Below are 24,969 nucleotides of genomic sequence, written 5' to 3' on the forward strand. Positions count from 1 at the left end.
ATGATTCCAAATTTAATAGTCAAATGATGTAGTAGAACAGTAAGATAACGCTGTTGGACTTTTTAAGCGCACCTTATCATATGGATTGGAATTTTATCCAATTCAAGTAACAAACGGAACCTCCTAACCACACATGCAAGTATGAGACCTTCCCATTTTCACCTCTATTCCAAACACAACGCAAAGCCGTTCTAGCTAAGAGAGTGATGACTGACACTACTCCTTTGGAAGCTGTACTAATACTATATTATAGTCTAGTTAGTCTTTATAGAAAAAAAGGTACATTGACCGTGCGTGAATACCATAAAAATAACAACGCCAGCCACACAGGCTCTGAGAGAGAGAGAGAGAGAGAAGTGGTTCAGAAACACACGTCGTTGAGAGAGATAGGTGGGTCAGAAACACACGTCGTGTTCAGGCAATATCCATGTGCCCACATGGGATGATATAGTCTAGAGACTAAAAGAGAGAGAGAGAGAGTTACTCTGTTACTGATACTACTACTACTACCTGTAGACAGACATCATTATAATCCACAGCAGTCAGCACCACCACAACCACAACCACAACCACAACAACAATGAGCAGCGATAGTTAAGTGAAAAAACATAGACACACACAAAAAGACACAAACTATCAATCAGAACCCGTTACTCTTTTTGTACCTTAACCGTTGAACTTTGACACGACCAACATAGAGAGAGAGAGAGAGATGAAGGAGAAGAGTGAAAGTGGAGGTGGGTATGTGAGAGCGGATCAGATAGATCTGAAGAGCTTAGACGAGCAGCTTCAGAGACATCTAAGCAGGGCATGGACTATGGAAAAGAACAAGAAGAGAGAGGAAGATCAGCAAGAGCAAGAAGCAGCAAGGTCCACTGTCACCAGGAGGCAAGAGTGGGAGATTGACCCCTCTAAGCTCATCATCAAGGCTGTCATAGCTCGTGGAACTTTCGGCACCGTTCACCGCGGCATTTATGATGGTCAAGACGTTGCTGGTAATAGTTAATATAACTGGAATACCCCTTTTTATTATTATTATTTTTTTTTTTAAATTCCTTTGTTTTTCCTTTTGTTTTGTTTTGGAAATTCCATTTGTGAAAATAAACAAAACCCATTTCTCAAAATTCCATCTTTTTTGAGAATACCAATTCATTTCATGCAATATGGTATGCATATGGGCTATATTGTCTCTTTTGTTCTTTTTTTTTTTCATTACGGTTGTTATTATGTGCTTGTGGCACACCATTTAGGGGCTTTCTGTGTTTTTTTTTGCCAAATTTTATGTGGATTTACTTTGTTATATTGTTAAATGACATGATTTTGGGCCTTTTTGGCTCAAAAATGGTTGGTTTTTGCAGTGATTTCTAACATATCGTTTTATCAACTTCTTGAAAGTGGTGCATCCCATTTATTTCTTATGTGTAACATAAGTCTTTCTACAAGTGGTGACCAAAGAATAGCTCAAAGTAGTGTTGGTCAAGAAGAATGTTTTATTTTTCCTCTTCATCTGAAAGTGGCTGATTCTGGCTGTCATATGGTGTTGTTTTAGTTTAAACTTAGGCCTTTTTCTGGCTTAGCTGGCAAGGGCATCTACTGGATTTACTGTTGCTAGTTCCTCAATTTCAGTATTAATATTCTATATTCTCCATTGTTGCTCTATTCATGAGGAAATGCAGGAAAATAGATTAATTTTTATACTTTGGGCCTCTGGAAACAGCAATGTTTACTTAACTGAGCCAAATTCAGGTACCATGCTTAGTTAAAGTGACCTTTTTCTTGAAGGTAACCAGCTTGAAACATAAGATTACAACTAACTTTATCTCATAACCCTTTGTTTTCTCAGCTACAAATTAGAGGAATAGTGTTGTGCTTCTTTCAGAAAATGACTACCTGTGAATTGTTTTTAATTTTTTTTTAATTGATAATCATGGGTGGTTTGTGATTGATCCTTGTAGATCTAGACTTGCAAGATCCGTGATTCACGAGACCTAGTTGAGTTGGCAGTTATAAGCATTAACTTTAAAGTTGTTTTTTTCTTAACTTTCATGTGTGATAATTTATTACTGACCTGCACTCATTTCATAACTCAGTTTGTGGAGGTAAATAGCTGGGACTTAAGAGTGATTAACTTAATATTGGTGACAAAAGTTTACTGCCAATATCTGATGCTGCCAAATGGATGCTCACTTTTGCAACTCACAAAAAGCCTCATACTGATCATTTTGATTTGGCTAGACAAATCAAATCCATTCTTTAATTTTACTCCGTAACTATGTTTGGATATATTATGTAGTTTTTATTTGATCATCAAAACATAATGTATAATAAGAGTTTAATTTTTTTTAATTTTTAATTTTTTAATTTTTTATGGTTGCTGTTATTTTAATTACTAAATTAATATGATTTTTCATTAATGATGGCTATTGTTTTAGTTATTGTGAGTCAAATTGAAAGTAAAGCATTCTTTTTTCTCATTCTCAGTTAAACTTCTTGATTGGGGGGAGGAGGGCCACAGGTCAGATGCTGAAATAGCTTCTCTTAGAGCTGCTTTTACACAGGAGGTTGCTGTTTGGCACAAGCTTGAACATCCTAATGTAACAAAAGTAATATTTCATGTCTTCACTATTCTCTTTTGTTTCCATTTTTTTCATCACTTTCTTGGAGTTTTAAAAGAACTAAAGAAGCAATGTGATAATGCATACATGGTATAAGATTATTATTTTGAAACAAACGTTTTAAAAAAAAAGTCTCAAGGAAACAGATGTTGTAAATCTCTTAACCCGGATTCGCAATTGAATAATTATGCTTCTTTTTTTTGCCAAATTGGTAGGATGGAGATTTATTTGTTTATTCTTATTATGTCTTACTCTTTAAGTGCACCCCTTTTCTTTTCTTCTCCCTCTCTTTTTTTGTTTTGGGGGGGGGGGGGGGGGGGGGGGGGGGCGGCATTCAGGCTCCGGTATCTTGAAAGTGGGTCCCATAGATAGTGCCTTCATCAAGCTTTTCCTTGAGAGATTTATTACTTACACTCAGTCGTTATGAAGGAGTGATTAACACGGGTAGATTTTGAATTCTTAGTGTTAAATCACCTTAAATTCTGTTTTGAATTATCCTTCACCTTCTCTTGCACAAGAATGGTATTTTTTTTTATTTTTTTTATTCTTAGTTATGAAAATTAAAGCTTTCATTCTTTTTTATGCTTTACCCTTTTAGATTTATAGGTAGTTTTTATGAGGAATTCTGAATTCTCAAATGCAGATCACCTAAAGTTCTGTTTTATTTATTCTTTCATATTGTTTTGCAGAACATAAGCTATTTCATACTGTGTCTGGAAACTTGAAAAAAAAAAAAAAAAAATCTAGCTAAACAACAAAAATTCTCATTCTTCTTAATGCTTCACCTGTTTAGATTTCTAGTTGACATGTTCAAAACCATAAACTCTTGAAATATTTGGTGATATATCTTCAGTTTCCTTCATTTTAAGGGTGAAACAATTCCTTTCAAATAAGGTAGGGATTGTGTTGTCAATGATCATGTAAAATTTCCATAAACCAAAAGCTTTCAAGTGATACATTATCTTCATGTGTACTTACATTTGCATTCTCATTTTTTTAAATCTACTTGTTTTAGATTCATGCAAAAGGAACATTTATTATATCATCAGTATCCAAAATGGATAGGAGATATCAGACACTGCATTAAAGATAAGATGGACTCTAATGTGGATCTTAGAGCTCAATTTTTGTGGTGTCTTATTCCTGGGCTTGTAAAAAATGGTGTTAAGCACTGCCTAAATATGCTAAACCAGAAGGTTGTCCTTTTAAATTTAATTTAATTTACTATCTTGTTTAACCTCTTGTCGACATTCATGTTAAGTATGTTTAGAAATTTACATGAAAATTATCTTTACTGATTCATGCAAATTTTCAAATCCTTTTCTGCAGTTTATTGGGGCAACAATGGGTTCATCAGAGCTAAACATACAAACAGATAATGGCCACATAGGCATGCCGAGTAATATTTGTTGTGTTGTAGTGGAGTATTGTCCTGGCGGTGCTCTAAAATCTTACCTCATAAAGAACCGAAGAAGGAAGCTAGCTTTTAAAGTAGTTGTCCAACTTGCACTGGATCTTGCAAGAGGGTAAAACTCCACACCCCATCTTTCTTTTGTTTTATTCTTCAAATCTGTTGAATGTTTTTTTTTTGTTTTTTTTTTGAAGAATAAATTTAATTTGCTATATATTGGAATTTTGAATATCATGTTCACTATTATCCTTCCTTTTTATAGGATGAGCTATCTTCACTCCCAGAAGATTGTCCACAGAGATGTTAAAACAGAGAATATGCTTCTGGACAAGACACGCACTGTTAAAATAGCTGATTTTGGAGTTGCTCGTATTGAGGCTTCAAATCCTAATGACATGACTGGCGAGACTGGAACCCTTGGTTACATGGCACCGGAGGTATGCACTTGATTTGCATTAAAGTGAACTCTGTGACAAACCAAATGATTCAAATATCTCTCCCTCATGTGCATGCTTGATATACTATTGGGATGTGTTTCATCAATTAAGTCATTGTAGTGGCCTCTGCTTATGTTGATCCTTGAAGCTGAGAATACTCATTAGTTAAAGCCCTAAGAGTGTACGTGCTGCCCCTAATTGGTCCCTCAAAGCACAGGACATCTTCTATTATTCAGCAGCCACTACCTATGAAATTCAAGTTTATGAATTTTAGCATTCTTTGTTGTATTGCAAGGGAACAAAAGACAAATAGTTTCTGCTTAACTTTTGGATGAGTCTGGAAATTATGGTTAGCTTTAGTGTAGATTGATGTTTCCCATTTTCAGTGCTTGGCTTGGCTTTGCTTAAAGTACTTAATCAGATAGCCTTTCAGATTTTAAACATGCAAGCATCTAACTTATCTTGAATGGAGCAGGTTCTCAATGGCAATCCATATAACAGGAAATGTGATGTGTACAGTTTTGGCATATGCTTGTGGGAGATATACTGCTGTGATATGCCGTACCCTGACCTCAGCTTCTCGGAAGTAACATCAGCTGTTGTTCGCCAGGTAGATAAAATATGTCAGATGTTATTGCTTGCATAGAACTAACAATAACAATAACAAGTTTATCAAAAAACATTAACAATATTAAACATAACAGCTCTTAGTAATATTGTGCTGTTGTTTTTGTTTTTCTTCAGCAACTAATGGCAGGACTTTTTCTATTGATAATAACAATTATGTCAACTTTTATTAGTTTTGTAAGCTAGAAAAGAAATTAAACTTGTATACATATAAAACCGCAGAATCTGAGGCCAGAGATACCCCGTTGTTGCCCAAGCTCTCTTGCAAATGTAATGAAGCGATGCTGGGATGCTAACCCTGATAAACGGCCAGAGATGGATGAGGTAGTGACCATGTTGGAGGCCATTGACACGTCGAAGGGTGGGGGTATGATCCCAAATGATCAGGCTCAGGGTTGTTTATGTTTCCGAAGGTATCGTGGGCCTTGAAATATTTCAACTCCTTGAAGCTGGTGATATGCAACAAAGTCATAAGAGTTCTGGATCCAATTTGTATCTTATTCAAAATTAAAAGGTTGAAAATGAAGGGAAAAGCAAACTGTGGAGGCTAAAAGCTAAGAGAAGCTCTCCAATATTTGTTACTCTATTGGACTATAGATTTTGTAAAGCTGTTTTTTTCTTTCTCATAATCTTTTCTCTTACTTTGAAAATTTTAATACATAATAGTTTAGTTGCTATGATCATAGGGCTTATCTGTTCTAACAAACGGGCCTGCACTGACACACACATTCCTGAGTACCTGATGGCTCAACTCTATGGAGGTTATGAACTGTTGTACTTGATAATAGTTGTTTATCATGCCCTTTTTGAGGTCATCTAGATGTTGAGGGAAAAAGCTGAGCATATTGAACAAGTTGCCAAAGTTATCAATGGTTATGTGATCTAGTTGTTTTTTGTTTGTTTGATATATTATGAGGTCTAAACTTGGGTACAATTAAAGTATTGTACCTTAAATTCCCCAATTAAATTCATTCAACCAATAGGTTATTGACTAATAAGTTTATAGCTGAATTTAGTTGCCATTAGAAGATATCCCTGTTTGCACTGCATTGGTCAATGCAGAAATGTGATTAAATTCAATTGAGTCGTAAGATACAATAAAATGTACCTAAGTTTTAACCTAGAGTATTATTATCTAAAGATGTTGATCAGCCAATTATTTATTTTCTTACCAATTTCAAATATGCATAATTCTTTTTTGAAATAATTTTAAAAAGTATATATATATATATATATATATATATAAGAAGCTTTTTTATTATCTTCACACAAATTATAATAACTCAAAATTTCCTATTCTCTACCTTAACCCAAAAAAAAAAAAAAAAAAATCTTGAAATCCTCAGCAAACAAATCTTGGGATGAGTGAGAAACTGAGAATACATAAATTTGTTATGGGTCATACTAAGTGCTGTTAGGATATTGGTCAACAATTCAATTAAATAAAATTTTTATGGAAAAAGAAAAAAAAAAATTTTGATAGTTTTTTTCATTTTCCATAAAAGTAATATCAAAACTTTCCTAAAATGAATTATTAAACAATACCTTAAGAATACTCGTTAGCATTTCTCATTTGTTATTACCCAAGCCCCAACTTTCGATAAAGCAAAAATTGACCTTCCAAAAAGTAACATATTTTTTTTTAAGAGAAGGTTCGGAGAAGTAACATGATACATCTGCTTCTGTTGTGAGTTCCTAATGCAACAAAAATCACAAAAATTGAATAAACTAGCATCAGCACCAAGACAACATAAAAGCTACAAGGTCAAACTTAACATCAAGGAGCAGCTTGCATCATCCAACTGCTTTTATGAAGTTTTATTGAATCAAGAAATAGGTCAGAAGCACCAGCCAAATTGGACACTACTTCTTTGTCGTTGTTTTTTCTTGCTCGCTATTATGAAAAAGGTATTAAAGTTCCAAACAAGTCATTATGATCAATGAAAGACCCAAAACCAATCAGATGATACAGTTCAAGGAGTTCAAGACAAACCATGTTCTGAGAAAATTATATTTATGTAGAGTAAGAAATCAAAATTAATTTTCTTCATAGAAAAACCGGGGAAATTTCAATATTAATGTGTAATTTGGAGTTTATGTACTAACAAGAAATGGTACAAAGCTGACCAAAGGCGCAAAGCCACAAGCGTATTCACCATAAGAAGCTCCCCACTAAGGAAAAAATTGATTCTGTCCAAGAAAGAGTACATTTACAAAGTTTTTCCTCAAAATTAAGAACCCATCAAGTTTTCATGAAATTCTAAGGCCCAGTTTTGTTGGATTTAAGGTAATCTTTTATCACTGCCACAATATAAGCCATAAATTGACCCCGTAAAGCCCTCTTCAGTGGGACACATTCTGCTTCATCAACCTTACACGGATGATCAATCAGTGGTTACACACTTGCACCGACATTCTAGCTAAAGCTGGCTGAGTCCAGTAGGTTTTATTTTTTATTTATTTATTTATATATATAGAAAGATGGTGATTTTTATTTCAGTAGTTACTATTTGTACTTGTGTTTGAAGCATTAGAATTTGATAGATTAGATACCGTGTGTACACATATAACAATTGCTAATGTATTATTGTTCCCTCTTCTATCCAAAAGAAAAAAAAAAAAAAAACTTTTTGGAGATCCTCAGTTTATAACTATAACTTTAAATTGCAAAATTCACCTGTGGAATCCATAAGATAATTGAGCCTTTTAAATTAAACCAGTTTCTTGTGCCCCAGCAAAATATATTGCATCAAATAAAGCTAGCCAAACCAAGTCGAGCAACACCCTAGAAATTGGTTTTATGATCAAGAATTTGTTTAAAGAGAGGATTGTACGATTATGTCATCAAGGAATAAATACTTGATGATACTATATTCCATCAATAAACAAGTGAATACAAGAATGCATGAAATATGGAATAAATCTGATCTTGGCGTTGGTACTGTCTTACAAGAATTCCTTCTCAACTTAGATGCTAAAATTCTCTCAAACTATCCAGAATCCTGGAATGAAAATTCAAACTTAAAATCACATAAATTATTAGGTTCATCAACAAATTTGATGGAAATGACCAATTAACTCTCATATGCAGTATTTAATACTAAAAATATAGAAAGGTAATTAGCCAGCAATCTTGTAGCTGGGGTTGACTAGATTATCCAAGCCAGCGACTACTTGAATTGACTCTATGACATCACCAACCTTAACATCTGCCAAATAATCCTCATTTTCTGTCACATAACCAAACACTGCGTAACGACCATCCAATATGTTGGCATTACTAGGAGTTAATTCACTTTCTTTCAGTAGCCAAAATATCTGGCTGGATGCAGAATTGTCCTCAAATTCCTGTCAACAAAATTTAAAAACAATATCTAGTTAGCCTTTCTATCATATTAACAAAATCATTGCATAGACATAGAGAACAGTAATGTTGGAAGTTCAAATTCTCACATCTCTTGCCATGGCCATCGTTCCAAATGCATTAAACGGAAGCCTTGTTTGAGCCTTGTACAGACCAAGCTCCTGTCCAAACATTCATGTTAAAACCGAAACCAACAAATCTTAGCAAACACATTAATTTAAACAGTAATAAAGGAAAGTTATAAAATTTGAAGTATATGAAAATAATTTTACGAAAGGAGGGACACTATCAAGGTAGTATGATAATGCAATCTAATATATATAGAGCTATTTGAACTGTAATATACCAAATGGCTAGAAAATTCTATGAATACTTAAGTAATCAACTAACTTAAATTTGAAGCAAACCAGGGAAACATAAGTCAGTCAAGGTTCCCATAGTCAATATCTAAAGTTTGCTTGACAAGGATGAGCTATCTGTTTAAAAGAGTGTATTTAAATTATTTCTTTTCTATAATAGTGTATCAAAATTACGTCAATTTTTTTTTTTTGTAATACGCACTATAATAGAGTTGGAAAATATTGAGGCAATGTTGTCTAATTTGATTTTCTTTTAGTTTTAAATTTTGTCACCGCCTATGATCTCTTGTTTCGTCTTCATATGTAATAATAGGCATAAAAACACACAGACAGTTTTGAGAAGCTTACTTCCAAAGTTGCTCCATAGAAGGGTGCTTTCTCCCCTTCCGCCATGATTTCTAATGGTATTGTCCTGGTTTTCTCTGTACTAGGATCAATGAAACCCTCTGCAGGACCTTCAGGGTCACCGGTTTGAACAACAAAGCCATCAGCTGCAGCAAATGCAAGGGAACTTCTAAGCCTTGTTAAGACATAAGTAAATTTTTATTTGTCGCTATAACATGATGTATGGTTAAAAATATTTGTCAAGTCTATTGGTTATAGTATAAATTGAAAGATTGGGGAGCAAGCTAGTGTGGGTGAAGTTTGCAAGCTGCCACAAGATATGGATTATTGTCAATCTATGCTAGTACATTGGTAAAAAAAATCTGACATCTTGTGAAATTGCCTGTGTTTGTGCAATTACACAACCAAGATATAAAAAAATAATTTAGTTGATGATGGTGTGCATGGCAGTTGAACCAGTAAAGTTCCTTTACCAAGGTAGCTGAAAAACATGATATTATCCCCTAGGTACAAGTGAGAATCATATGCATTTAACTTGAGATGCGTTACCTCTTTGAATTTCCATCCCATCATAGAAGTGCCTTTCCACCAAGTCTATGAAATTCCCAGAAGTTACAGGTGCATTATAACCGTCTAGAACTATACGGAAGACACATTCATCTAGGTTAGGATTGTCCTTAACCTTGACCTTCATCTCCACAGTTGCTCGCCCCTTCAATAAAGGCATATTTCGGTATTCTTCAGGCACTTCATACGGGAAGCCATCCACCATATCCTCTTCAACACTGCAGAAACCCAATGCCCCAGGAAGATCTCAGCTGCAGTCAATGACAAGGGTATATATGAGAAGGAGTTTATCTTAGGAGGATTACTTTTACAAGTCCTTCTCAGTTTTTATTTTAATTCTTTTATTGGTAATTGCACACATATCCAATGAGCCTCGTAACCATTCCCTCACAGGATTAAGTAACAATCTTCATAACAAGTTTTCAATCTTGGACATTATTTTGGCACCTAAACCTTTTGTGCCGTTTAGCATTGTCTGAGAGAGCTGTAATAAACAAATCACATATGTATTGGAGGCCAAAACCCATGATAATGCTATTTTCACACAAGAGAAAAGCCCTGAAGGGCAAGAAGTTAGTCAATCACTACATAATTGGGTGAGCTAAACATTGAGCAAATTGAAGGGAAAAAGGAAGGATTCTTTATGATTGACTTAAAAAATGAGAAATAAAAGTTTGAGGAAGTGAGGGATGACCAATCAATGGTAAGTGTATCAAATAAATGAATTACGATGGCCCTGGAAAGAGAATCCTGAGCCAAAATCCAGTGTCATATGAATCTAACCCAACAAGCAAAGATCTTTCGTTTATCAACCATTATCACCAAGCAATGGCATGAACAGTGAGCTCCACCCCAACATTAAAGTATAGTTTGCCTTAATCTAAATACCTAAATTAAGTGGAGAAGACCAGCACTCAGTCTACAAATCCTCTTTCATTATCCAACAGCAATACTTCCTCAAAACATCTTCATAAGAGTTATGATCGTATCAAGCATCATAAAGTAACAATTAAAAGTCAATTTACATGGTAAGAGCCATATGTTTACGAAATTCCTACATCTGAAGTTAACCACTCACAGCCTGAGATTTTCAAGTAATGCTGAAAACCAAATCAGATAGCACAGCCATTTTCTAATGCTAAAACCATCTAGACACAGCTTTAGATTTAAATACTGCTGAAAGCATAAGACTATTCAATGCTCGTTCCAGTTCTTATATTGAGTTATAGTGTGGCCGGCCATTCAATTGTCAGCATGTTGTATGTTATATTTCTACAGCCCCCCCCCCCCCCTCCCCCCCCCAAAAAAAAAAAAAAACCTGCAACAATACTCACCTTCCAACATATTGAAGTAGCTCCTTCTGTTTTGGTGCTACTGCATCTCTATTCCTATCCTCCACTATTTGTTGAAGTTCATCCATTCCTGCTTCCAGCTTGTCTAGAAGTTCTACTCCACGGTCCTTCTTTGACTCTGCTAACCCTGATATAATTAAAGTTTTCCCCTGCTTGAGGGCTCGAGATGCCTGCTTCAGATTCTACATTTTCAAGCAAAATTGAATCTCAACTTTATACTCTAGCTCTTTTCAACATATACATAGATATTTATGGATATTAAACATTTTAAGTGTCTTACCCTTTCCACTGAATCAAGTGCCTTGACTCCAGCAACCTTAAGACTGTCTGTGATGTCTTCCAGTGGTTTTTGAACTTCCCTGATAGCTTTATTGTCAATAGGCAGCGCATATCTCAACAATGCCTCCGGGTCCTTGATGGGAGGTCCAGATATCAACACAGACAGATCAGGAAAAACTGGACTAGCAGCATAGGCATTTGCAGACCAATCCAATGTGGGAACCCCAGTTATTAACCCAACTGCCAAAGCTATAGAAATTGCACTCTCCTTCAAGGAAAATGACCTCACTTCCTGCTTAATAAGTGAAATGCTTAATAAGTCCTACTTAAAAACACCAATCACTGCAACACGTTATCAACTTTTTAACAAATTTTTTATCTTTGCTTGAAAAGCAAAAAACTATGCATACCATAAGCTTTACAATTTGACCTACTTAAAGAGTTTCAATAACACATAACCACAATCAAGAAACAAAAAAAAACAACATCTCATACATTCTTAAACGATTTCCAAGACTCAGAATTTGATTGAATATTCAAATATAATGCAGTAAAAAACAAAATATTCAACAATGTGAATAAAAGGTATAAGATCCAAAATCCATACCTTCTGGTGAGGATTCTGTGCAGAACATCTGGGTCCAAATCTCCGAGACAAAAAGTTGTTTTGGGAAAATGGGAAACGAAAATGGTTGGTGGGTATCTTTGGGGTGAAAAGTTTGGAGCTTGGTAGAGTAGAACAGTAATGGCAGGAGATAATGGCTGCCATGGAATGTCACACTATGGTTTTACAAGACAAATAACATCAGGGTCTTAGGAAAAAGAATTGATGAATGTTTCAGTTTGTGTGTCTGAGAGAGAGGATAACAGCAGATAAGGTTTTTGGTCACTTGGGGCCCTTGTACTTGTATGCGTAAGTGTAAGAGAATAAAGAGATGGCTATGAAAGACCCATCATCCCCACGCTTTGGATAAGATAACAACTACTAGTATTTTTCTAGATTCTGGTTTTGATTTTGGAGGGGTGTCTTGGTTTTAACTTTTTATGGCAACATATATGTACAATCCCTTATAAACTGGTTTTATTTTTATCAAACATCAAATTAAAATTAAAATATATAATTATATAAATTCTCTTTTTATATATAATGAAATATAGAATTAAGTAATTGAAAGGATTTTTATGATTATATTGATAGGTTTTTCATTGAAACTCTAAACTTCTAAGCCCTTTTACCAAAACAAAGAAGAAAAAACCTATAATTTAATTTGTTTTTCTTGGATGATGTATTTTAAAATTTCGGATGGCACTTCATTTAGTTAAAATAAGAAAGTTTAAATCATATACTATTAGTACTATAATTGGTGTTATTACAAAATAAAATTTGTATGAATTTTTTAATAATTATTATAATTTATGTGCTTATAAAATATAAAAATATGTTATATGTATTGTGACATGTTAACCTAATTAATGCCTTAGTTGTGTGAAGGTGGAAAAAATTTGACTTTTTTTATTTTTTATTTATTAGAGAAAATTTCAACTTAATGCGATTGAAAGAGAGATGGATTTTAACTAATTATAAAATGAGTCATGTTTAGGAATGAAAATTCCAATATTAATTCTTCTCATAAGAGATACTAGACAATACCACTAAGCTACAATGCTTTGGACTCAAATACCCCCAACTTCAATACAACACAATTATAAGCCAACAACTAGAATTGTCACCCCCTATATGCTAATTTGAATGTTAATGTGTCATATGATAAAGCACATTTATAATAATAAAGGTCTCTGTGGCTTAAAACTTACACACGAGGAGTCTAGCTAAATTAAAAGTGCCACTATGACTACCATGATGGCTGATTATTGCCATGTATTGGAAATGGTAAGATTGACAGTAGTCGAAGCAGTATTTTTTTTATAATCAAATTGTTTGCCGAAGCAGTATTTAATGTCGATCTTTGCCAGTTTGTTTGTAACTTTGAGTCATCTGGATTTTTTTTTTCTTAAATTATAAATGTGCCCAAACATACAATACATTAACTTTTAGATTAACATATGAGCCAACAGTCATCCAACTCATTAGAACTTTGCATTAATGTCAAAATATCCCTTCTCAGAAAAAAAAAAAAAAATCCAAATATTAATTCATTATCCTATGTTAATGGAGTAAATGCATTTATTTTCATATATTAATTATTTATATATAGCGCACTATTATTTATGTCAAAGTAATTTAAATAGTTATTTTAAAAAAATAATTTATATAAAAAATTATTTGGAATACTTACTTTATTATTTTAAAAAAATTGGAACATTGCATTCTTACTCGTATTAAATTATGGGTCATGCTACCAAGTGCCCTTAGGGCATTAGTTAACAATCCATTTTATGAAAGTTTTGACACCACTTTTATGAGAAATGAAAAAGGCTGTCAAAATATTAATTGTTTTTTTCTCCATAAAAACTTTCTTTAAATGGATTATTAACCAATGCCCTAAGGGCATTCGCTAGCATTTTCCTTAAATTATTTTGGCAACAATTAAAACAAAAATAGGTAAAGCAACTTTAATACACACATTCAATACCACCGCACACCCTTGGTGCAATAGTTACTCCACAAATATAAGTGCTTATGGGATGTGGGGGGCAATGGTTGGGGTTCGGGGGGGATAATGGTTGGAGTTCAAGTCTCTAAGAGTGAGCTTCACACACATATACACTTAAATTAGGCTAAAGTAAAATTTTCTATATTGTATGAAAATAAAATAAAATAACACATTCAATTAATAATATATATATATATATATATATATAAAAGAATTCCCCTCTTTTAACTGATCTTTTATGTGGTTCAAAAGTACATTCATTAATGAAGAGTAACTTCTCTTAGAAATATGGTCATAAATATCATATAACAAATTTAATTTTGAATTCAAAAAGAGAAATCCTAAAATTTCGAATTTTTATTATTATTAATGTTCAACTTTTTATTTCCTAAAATTTAGCCCTTTTTTTATTCTTGTTTTATCTAAATAAAAGTAAAGAAAGATGCTACGTCTACAATATTTTTATAACATTTTTACAACAAATCACAGGTGATTAGTTGTTATTGGTTCAAATTTGAAACTAACACTAAGATTACTTTTTTGCCCTAACAATAACAATCGGTAACAACCTGCCACTTAGAATTTGTTGTAAAAATATTGTAGACACCCCCAATTTTTTTTAAAAATAAAAATAAAAAACTAAGTGAACTCTTATAATTTAGCATTTTTTTCCCCTCAAGTTTATCTTATTTTTCCTACCCAAAATTTTCTCTATATCACATTATCACTACACCACTTTCAAATACACGTTCAAAAAAGAAATTATAGTTATTGCTTATTGTGGGGACCGGCCTAGAATAACAGGTTGGCTAGGCCTTGGGCCCGTCCGAGGACCATTCTGTCCGAGGAAACATCGCGGCCCAGAATCCTTGCTCAAGCCCACTGGAGCAAAGAGAACACGTCCGAGGATTAATTCCTCCTCGGACATTCCAAAATCCAGGTCAAAGGTGCATCCCAGCTACTGTAGTCCTCCCTCCTAGCACGTAAAAAGAAAGGAGTCCCAAAATATCCCAGCAAAGGCTGTCACCACCACATTAAATGCACCACAGCTACTCTCCTGACCGCATTAATAAAGAGAAGACCCTGGAACAGTATTACCTTGGTCACTGCAACTCACAAAAAACTGATAAGGGTGTCTGATGAGACAGGTGCTCAAGTAGGGGTTTGGATGATCAACAAGTGTAAGGCCCAGATGATAAAAGAAGGCCTATATAATATGTAAGAGTCCCCCAAGAGAGGGGGACGGAGAAAAAGAAGAGAGAAGAAACAGAGGAGCAAAGGTTCATTGTACGAATGCATGCCCATGAATAAAATTCCACCTTTCACATCCACTTTCTTCATTCTTGTTTTTGTATCTCCTGAGCCCATGCAACAAACCGTTTAAGTCAACTGGAACCAAGTTCTTCAGCCCACACTCTACAAAAATTCATTGTGTGGGACCTTTTGGGCCAAGGCCTGACCATCCAGGACCGGGTCAACTAAAATCGTGTCCCTACACTTATCTTTAAAGTTTATCCTTTGTGTTTGTTTGAAAAATTTTAAAAAATATATTTCCAAATTATAATAGATGCAAACTATTAACCTTTATCCAAAAAAAATAAAAGAGCCTTTGAGCACGCACAACGTGCGTGCTTAGAGGCTAGTATATATATGAATGTGTGAGTGTGTGCATGTGTAATTGCATTTAATTTAGTCAAAATAGTTAAATATTTATGATTTTACTAAAGCAATATGTTTGTTTTGTTTCAAATCATTTTAATCTTAACAATTTACATTTCCTAACTCCTTTTAATGGCACATTACACGCATTCATGTGTGCACACTATGTACTATGTTCATAACAAATTTTATATGGCAAATTGTTATTAGTGGATAAAAAAGTAATATTAGTGGTAGAACCAAATTAAAACTAATAAAAAAATTTACCACTTAGGAATTATTATAAATTGTTATGAAAATTTTGTAAACGTAGCATTACTCCACACATATATGAAATCAAGGTTGTAGTAGCCTAAATATCAATTGTATTAATATGGTGTATACATTTATTAATTATTGGTAGGTGGTCCACTAATTAGTTATGTGAAAATTAAGATATATATGGTTATTTTTCTATAAATGGTGCATTGATGATTTATTGCATTCTTGCTCAAATTTGTTTGCTTTGTAAAGCAATTTAAACAAAATCCAAAAAATAAATAGACAAATCCAAATTTAATGCATGCCAAAAAAGAAAAGAAAAAAGAGTTGACTCGTAATTTAGGCTCTTTTTGTTTCAACAATCATGTTTTCTAGAAAATGAGTCATTTTTCAAGAAGTATTTTTCTATAAAACTATCTCATTTTTCAATGTTTGGTAACAACTTTAAATGAGTTGAAAAATAACCTCTTAACTTCCCTTATTTAGTTTACTTTGAGATAGAGTTGTTTTTCAAAAAATAAAAAATAATAATAGAAAACAATTTTTAAAAATAAGTCATACTTTTTATGTTGACCGAAAATAGTTTTCCTTTGATTTATCATTTATTATGCTTCCAAACATTGGAAAATACGGAAAATTATCTTTACACAAAGTTTTCCATCGAAAGAAACAGAGCGTTAGTGAAAATAATTTAGTCTTTATCTTCACTAATTTAGTCATTATCAATTTAGTCAAGCAAATATAATGACATGTAAGTGTTATAAATAGCTTTTTATAAATAAAAAAAAAAGTATTATAAATAGCTTATAAAGAAAATTTCTTACAAAATATTTTAAAATAAATCTATAGTATAAACACACATAGTGTGGGACATCACTTGCATAGTGAATGTTAAGACTTAAGAGGTAATAAAATATTTTAATTATCATTTCAAAGAATTCACCATGTGTCACTAAAAGTCCGTTTGGATTGAACTAGGGACAGGGAGAGGGAGGGGGAGGGGGAGGAGGAGTAGAGTAGAATTAGTTCTAAATTAGCTTATTTTTAGTTAACATTACTCTATTCTCTCTCAATTTTCCCTTCAATCCAAACGGCTCTAAAGGAGTGAACTTGCTAATTTCCTTCCCACGAGTGCAAATAAACAATAAAAGATTTTACATTTATTTTATTAAATGTAATAAAAATTAAGTATGTAAAATTAGAAATAGTGGATGTTGACCAATTTTTTACATGAGTATTTGGAGATTTTAAATTTTTTTTAAAAGAAATTATTTAATTAATGTAGATATTTTCAATTAAAAATTTAAAATTATTTATAGCATGGTCATAATTATAAAAAATTTGTAACATTTTTATTTTTATTTTTATACAAGATAGAATTTTTACTCTAACCTAATCTAAGTGTATATGTGTGTGAAACTCCCTCTTAGAAACTTGAACCCCCGGCCTTTACCCTCATACGAGAAATTATTAGGTCCACCAGGAGGACTGCTGATGTGGTTCTCCTTGACCTCTCAACTAATAAAATATTGTTATTTATGTAAATGTGACATCATCTGATAATTTTTATTTTTTATTTTTTTATTCTTTGTACTGATTTGGAAACTCACACATACATTTATATAGATGACATTATCTCATTAGTCAGGAAGGACCACATCAGCAATCCTCCCGTTGTAAATAATAATTTCTCCCCTCACACCTCACAAGCATTATACTTGTAACATTTTGAGAGAACTTTTTTTAGTTCCTGTGTTCAGCATCATTTACGAGGAATAAAGAAGATATTTCAGCCATTGTTGCTCCTTTTGCAAAGAAACTAAATCCTATTGGAAAAGGTGTGGTGTACTAGCTTAGAATGGTCATTGGGCCTCAGTGTGCTATTAAGGCCCATTAACGATGGAAGAGGGCAAAATTCTTCTACAAGACCCTCCTATGGTGTGGGCTTTGATTTGACAGGCTATCTCATTGCCTATTGCCCAATATTGGGGCACATTATTCTTCGGCTGGTCACAAAAACTTCACCATACTATAAATCAATCATTATAGAAAAATTCAATCACAAAAACACGACGAATCAAAAGGGAACATGCTTTCTTGAATCAAAGAACCATTGTATTTGATACAAGGCGTCTAAGAAAATTATAATCCAAGAGAACAGCATCTAATGTATTCACAAGATCCAGAACTTGAAAATACAAAACTAAGCATAAAGATGGAAAACTAAAACAAACGGATTAAAAAATTGATGCGGAAACTAAGAGGGTCAAAAGTATGAATTCTAAGAGCAACCCGGCACATAGCTATCAGAATGTTTTAGGCTACACTTGCACCAGAGAGCTGGATCTGAGTTGGCTTTTGAGGCGCATCATCATTGTGTTTTGGAGTTTTCCTATAGTAAATTGCATATAGTATGAGTTGAGCTGCGCCAGAGACTGCACCAATGCCATTGCTGACCTGCAAGAATAATATATATAAAAAGGTTCATGTTAAATTCCTTGTATATGAAAAATACATTATACAAGACTAACAAGATTGGGGAACAATGATACTGTAATAGGTATCAAATATTTCAGACAGCTAGTAGCAAGGCATATGATAATAATGATATGATTATCATTGCCATAATTCTTATTAAAACCATAAAACTATGTAGCAGAAATTGAAATTACCAGCACGTAGATGTCAAACTGGATGAGGGCATAGGCAGTCCAGATGGAACCATTAAGGAAGTTAGTTAATGAAAGATAAAATGGCATGAACTCCACACTCTTGGTTGTGATGACTTGTTTCTGTCATAAGATATAAGAGAAAGATACACAAAATATTTGTCAATATATATATATATATATATATATCAAACACTCAAAAAAAACAAAATGTGGGTAATTAACTAGATAGACCCAAGTTTTAAAGGTATGGGATTGAAGAGGGGGACGTACCATGACTGTAAGTGGAGACACATACATAAGAACGTTGAAAATATCACAGATGACTCCTACCATCAGAGACCTTTTCTTGGTACCATGTAATGTTGTCATGGTTATCATGATGATGATCGCCGCGAAAATCACATCAACCGAAAGCCCAAGGAGTACCTTTTTCTGCAAATAGAGGACTGCATTAACTAAAGCACCATTTAAACAATGTATTATATATCATTATAAGATGATCACAGAAACATTTTTTTAGTTGAAGTAATGAGTACAGGGACACTTCAATACTCTAATCATAAACTATGCTAAACTATCATGTGCCCATTTGGAATAGCTGTAAAAAAAACCACACTTTTTTTAAAGCATGTTATTTTGTAACAATTTGCCCCACCACATTTAAATAACAAAATGATTATGTTGTATATTGACAACACATTTTAAAAACACTTACTAAACAAGTTTATTAAACTTTATTATTCTCGAATTTTTATTTAGACATACGACCTGTAACATTTAAAAATTAAGTAAATGCCCAGTGTCTCACATTCGACTAAATGACAAAGTGGGTAAAAAGACATTGTGTCATACAAAGAGTTCCATGAAGTCAAAATCAGTAAAAGAACATTATGCAAGAAATAGTACCCGTCCATTCTTCTGCTTCGCACCATAGGTGTAGAATATGGCTAAATAGATCAGCGCAAGTACCAGCCCAACACTATTGATGGTCACAACAAGAAGACTATCTGGGTGCACAAATGGCATGCCATAGAAGACCCAAAAAATGCAGTTCAGTACTGTTGCAATATATGGTATTGGCGAGAAATCCTCAACGGCCTTGTTCGTAATGATTCTATAAAATGTTGGCCTGGTACATACAATTAAATTTAGTCAAACTTTTACATTCACTAAGTCATTAATGCAATTAAAACATTCATATGAAATATTCTTTTCTAAGAAAGTACAACTCATGATACAGTATCATCCATTTTTTTAAAAAGGAGAGTTACACGTGTATTTGCATGATAAGACTTAAACCCACCATTCTTTTAAGCCTTATCTAGTATAGAGTTGTTATAATTACAAAAAAAAATAATAATAATTAATTGGTAATTAATTGATTTCATGATCTGATAATAAAGAACAATGATAAAAAGCGATTCTCAATCTCTAAAAAAAAAATTATAATTTTATAGTAATCTCAGTTTTTTTTCTAAATAAATTTAAGCCAAACCAAGCTTACAACTTTAGATAGAAAGAGAAACTCATTAAAGGGTATTTACAATTAGGTTTTCACAAATTTCATTAACTTTCAATGTTAAGTATTTCCATGTGTCCTTTAAAGTTTTTTTTTTTTCTTCTGAGAATCAATAAAATTAAAACAAAAAAAAAGTAAAAAAAAAAATTATTATTCTTTTTGAGGACACACGAATCTGATCATTACAAAATATTAGCAATAATTATTATTTATTAAAAAAAAAACCACCATCGATTACAATCTCATTCTGTAACCAAATAATGCATGTAACTAGTGTGATTGTGACACCAAAAAGTGGGTCCCTCCACAAAATCCACCAAGTGGGTCCGTTCTCATAAAATATAGGCGAAACGTGTGATTTAAGGGAATAATCAATTGCTCGTAGACTAAAAGTAGCAAACACCAAACACACTTTTTATTCATCAACGACACAACTTTTATTATTTAAGATAATATATAAAAATAAATTGGCACACAGAGAGAGAGAGAGAGAGAGTGAAAGAGAATTACACTGGGGAGAGGAACAGCCCGAAGGAGATCACGTTTCCTGATCAACAGAGATTAACGAAAACAAACTTAGCCATCTAATTAATCATTCAAAATCATCATCATCAAAACTATAAAATTAAAGGAATTGAAAACCAAAAATTTTTATTCAACAGTTAACGATCTCTTGTATTATCAATATATATATGCATAACGTAGAAAAACACACACACACACACACGCATTGTTTTCTCAGCAAAATTAAGAGCAATTATAGGGGGTTTTGGAGCACAGACCGATGATCCCAATCACATTCCTGATTGAATGAGAGTTCATCACCATCTTCGAATACACAGAGAAAAAGAGAGAAAGAAGAGAGAGAGAGTGTTTCAAGTTTGAGAGAGAGAGAGAGAGAGAGAATAGTGTAGTAGTAGTGGGTATGAGAAGCCTCCTTTTTATATACCAAAAAAGCTCACCAAACAAATACACAGTTTGAGTTGGAGTCAAATTCGCTTACCAGATAAAGAGTAAGACACTATCTCTCTCTTCCCTCCTTTTTGATATTTTTTGTTTTTTTGTGTTTTTTTGGTTGTTTTTCCTTTTGCCACAACAAATTAAATCAGTTAACATCTAGCCTAGAAATCCCATCATTTTATTTTATTTAAATAAGTTATATGACTTAAATATTCTTAAAATAATATCTTATTGAGATAAAGTTGCCTCGAATCTCGAAAAAAAAAAAACTTGGATTGGATAAGCTTAAAACAAAAATAAATACGTGGAATTAAACAGAATGAAAAAAATTTGGGTGGTTGATTTTTGGGAAAATTTTCACTGATTCTATGTTGAACCGGTCCCCCAAGAATCTCTCTCTAACGGAATGTATTTGAAAAACAAGGTGCGTGAGTTGAGTGCATGGGATTGGGAGGGTGGTGGCAGAGAGTTGGCTATGTGTGCGTTTCGTTTTTTATAAAAGTTTGGGTGGCGGTTTGTTACGTGGGGTTGTGAAATTGGTATTGTGTTTCCACTTATTCACGAAATCTACCCCTTGCTCTAGGTTTCTTCTCCTCTTCCTCTTGCACTAGACGTGGCAAAATGTTTCACTTCTCAAAAAGGCAACGTATCCAACATATTCACTGTTCTAGCTACCTCTACAATATTTTTCTAACCCTTTCGTTCCTCAAGTAATCTATGAAATAAACAAATTTTGCCATCTATTTTTTTTTTTTTTTCTTTTATAGAGTTTCAATCTGTGAAATCCGTTTATGTGATTTTTACTTTTTATCATTATACCAAGATATTAATCGATTTTTGGTGTAGATAAAAGTTGAACTTCAGATTTCTTATTCAACCATAAAAAATTTTACAATTTTTTTTAAAAGAAAAAAAACTTTACAAATTGAGTTAACTAAAATCCACAGTTTTTCCATCTATTTAAATACATAGTTTTGTCATTTTTTTTCCTTAAAAAAAAATTACCACCACTCCACAAGTACAAGTTCTTTGTGGGGTGGAGGGCAAGATAAAAATATAATCATAATAAATTAAATTAAGTATAAAGTTAAGCATAGTGACCCAATTAAATTTAATGAAAATTTTGCATTGACCTATAAATAGATAAAAATATAATCTTAATAAATTAAATTAAGGATAAAGTTAGTGTAAGGACTCAATTCGTAACAACTCCAAAATGATATTGGGTTAGCACGTTAGGGGCCCAAACAATATAATTTGTAGAGCGTGAATTTGAAAGGCTAGGCCTTAGTCACCGGACGATGGTTAGTCGTGGTGTTCATACGAAAATAAACTATGTTTGCTCGAGAAGTCTCTCTCCTTGGTACGGCTTGGGAGGCTCTGGATCTTAGCCTTTTTTCCCAGCCCTCTTTCTGGATTGCTTACTTCTCCTTTTATATTAGCCTGTACCCCTCATCCAACATTCACGTGTAGGTTTGACCTTCCAGGACTGATACTTGTCCCATCAGCCCATACCCAAAGTGGTTGGGGGTGGTTGTAAAAACTGAAGAGCATGGTCCTGTCAGATGCAGAGTATTTAATGGCAGTTTTTCCTTTGTCCTTTGTCGCCATACTGTCTAGGGGTCCTTTCTCTATCAACGCGGATATTTTAGGTTTTTCCCAAAACTGTTCCTATACCGTTCTTGTCCTTTCTTTCAGGAGGACCTCGGGGATGCCGAAGACAGAGTCATCCTTGGCTATGTCTCAAGGTTACTTGGACTTTTATTATATGTCCCTGGCTATATCCCTCCTCAGCTCGGGCCTTAGGTCCCAATGTAAAAGTGGGCTAGGGCCACAAATTCTTTGACCCCACAGTTAGGCATATAGTGACCCAATTAAATTTAATCAAACTGTTGCATTGACCTATAAATAGTTTGGATGGATTTTAATTTTGGATAATAAATTAAATTATGGAGAAAGTTAGGCATAGTGACCCCATTAAATTGAATCAAATTGTTGTACTGACCGATAAATAGTTTTGATGGATTTTAATTTTGGAGAAGGTTTAACACCTTTTGTGTTTGTAGGGGCCAATAATGGCAAACTAAGATGTGGTTTGGTTGAATTTGGATGTTGGTGTCAAAGTTGTGTAGTACTGATTTTAGAAGTTATAATCTTCCTGGATTCTGTTAATTAATGGCAATTTAACTTTATTTCACCTACTGCTAATAGGATAGCTTCTGTACTTTTTTTTTTTTTTTTGCTGAATAAATAGCTTCTGTACTTGCCTCTTTTGCTAAGCAGTCTTCGGGTGTTTGTACTTGAATGGAGAATATGTCTAATTATTTTAGGCAGGCAATATTTATTATTTTCTGAAGTTGTGATGTAATTTCTTACATAAATAATACATTTTTGACAATTTATAAAAAAATATTAATGAGAAAACTCTTCATTATTTCATTATGAATTTAATTAATAAAACTCACTATTGTATGAAAGGAGATTGCATTGCTCCTGGAGTGAATAGTTTCTCTAATTAATAAAACCCTATGGTTTTTCTCCAAAAAAAAAAAAAAAAAAAACCTATGGTTGAATTTAATTGTAAAATCAAAGTTTCAAAAACTAAAATATTGTATTTAAGTTTTGTAATTTTATTATCTCAAAAAAAATTCGTCAATTGATAAGCTGATTGTTTCCTTTTTTGTTTTATCAATTTAATAAAAAATAAGATATGAAGTTTTTACTACATAATTAATCGTGAGTGTCATGGTGGAAAATTTTTATAGTAGCTCTCTATTGATTTGGTACTCACCATCAACACAATCAGGTATTTTTAAATATTTTAGTTCCACCACTGTACACCCTTGGTGCGATGGTATGTTTGTGAAGTGTGGAGGACAAGGGCCGGGATTCAAGTCTCCACTTTGTTTGTTTCAATGAAAAACTTATGTGAAGACAATTTTTACATTTTTTTTTTGTGTTTAGTATTATTAAAAAAAAAGGGTCAAAAGAAAACCATCTTTTAACTTCTCTTATTTAGCTTGGCATAAGTTCTTTTCCACTAAAAATTTCTAGAAAAGAAAACAAGTCTTTCTCTCATGAAGTTAAATAATTAAGGAAAATAACTTTATCTTACATGAAACTAAATAAAGGAAGTTAGGTGATAATTTTCTAACTCATTTTAAGGTTGCTCCTTTCTACCAAATATAGAAAAATGAGATCTAGAATATAATTGTTGAAAAATTATTTATTTTTCATAAAATGTTAATGTTGAAACAAACAAAGCGTAGGTATCCACTTAAAATAAAGGGTTTTCATGGTAAATGTACCATAAAAGAAAGTGTAAAATACGTGGCTAAGTTAGGATTTAATTTTAAGGGGAAAATTTTACACACATATACACATACATACATATATATACACACACATGCATAATTGCACTTCAAAACCTAATAATTTTTTTCATTCATTAGCAAAGTGAGTATAAAATATTTAATTTTTTGAATAAATTTTTTGGATGATGGTTATTTTTTGATATTTTAACAATAAGTTTCTCTGATGAAAAGTTTCATAACTTTCACAATTGAAGTGATATGTTGTAATTGGTGCATGACAAAAGTAGTTTCAATTATGGGCTCACATGAGAGTGATGTTTTATTAATCACAACTTATTATAGGGTTGTAAACAGGCTGAGCCAAGACAAGTATTTAAAGGATAAATTGCAAATTACACCCCTAAAGTTTGGGGGTAATTGAATTTTACACCCTGAAATTTCAGAATTTGGATTTTACCCCCTTACGTTTGAGGGTGTTTGGATTTTACACCCTCATGTTTCAGAATTTGGATATTAGCTCTTATATTTTAGGGGTGTTTGGATTTTACCCCTTAAAGTTTGGGGGTTTTTGGATTTTACATCCTAAAATTTCATAATTTTTGGGTGTAAAATC

At 32.9% G+C, this 24,969-nt stretch overlaps 3 protein-coding genes across 3 annotated transcripts; 1 reads left to right on the plus strand and 2 right to left on the minus strand.

Moving 5' to 3' along the window:
* The first annotated feature begins 297 nt into the window (after positions 1–297).
* Positions 298–5,905, plus strand: LOC115976677 (serine/threonine-protein kinase STY13-like). Its single transcript, XM_031098124.1, has 6 exons — positions 298–995; positions 2,482–2,603; positions 3,945–4,141; positions 4,289–4,463; positions 4,939–5,073; positions 5,313–5,905. Exons 1-6 carry the CDS (start codon positions 713–715, stop codon positions 5,517–5,519), a joined length of 1,119 nt encoding a protein of 372 aa, XP_030953984.1. The 5' UTR covers positions 298–712; the 3' UTR covers positions 5,520–5,905.
* A 2,031-nt stretch (positions 5,906–7,936) lies between these two features.
* LOC115976676 (peptidyl-prolyl cis-trans isomerase, chloroplastic) lies at positions 7,937–12,379 on the minus strand. Its single transcript, XM_031098123.1, has 7 exons — positions 11,964–12,379; positions 11,358–11,648; positions 11,060–11,259; positions 9,708–9,943; positions 9,162–9,304; positions 8,544–8,615; positions 7,937–8,438 (listed from the first exon to the last, which is right to left on the minus strand). Exons 1-7 carry the CDS (start codon positions 12,123–12,125, stop codon positions 8,211–8,213), a joined length of 1,332 nt encoding a protein of 443 aa, XP_030953983.1. The 5' UTR covers positions 12,126–12,379; the 3' UTR covers positions 7,937–8,210.
* A 5,587-nt stretch (positions 12,380–17,966) lies between these two features.
* On the minus strand, positions 17,967–21,003 carry LOC115976679 (bidirectional sugar transporter SWEET6b-like). Its single transcript, XM_031098125.1, has 6 exons — positions 20,865–21,003; positions 20,593–20,629; positions 19,470–19,692; positions 18,834–18,995; positions 18,564–18,683; positions 17,967–18,348 (listed from the first exon to the last, which is right to left on the minus strand). The coding sequence occupies exons 1-6, from the start codon at positions 20,908–20,910 to the stop codon at positions 18,208–18,210; spliced, it is 729 nt and encodes a 242-aa protein (XP_030953985.1). The 5' UTR covers positions 20,911–21,003; the 3' UTR covers positions 17,967–18,207.
* Positions 21,004–24,969: the final 3,966 nt, after the last annotated feature.

The sequence above is a fragment of the Quercus lobata genome, chromosome 2, assembly GCF_001633185.2.
Source record: "Quercus lobata isolate SW786 chromosome 2, ValleyOak3.0 Primary Assembly, whole genome shotgun sequence".
Lineage (NCBI taxonomy): Eukaryota > Viridiplantae > Streptophyta > Magnoliopsida > Fagales > Fagaceae > Quercus > Quercus lobata.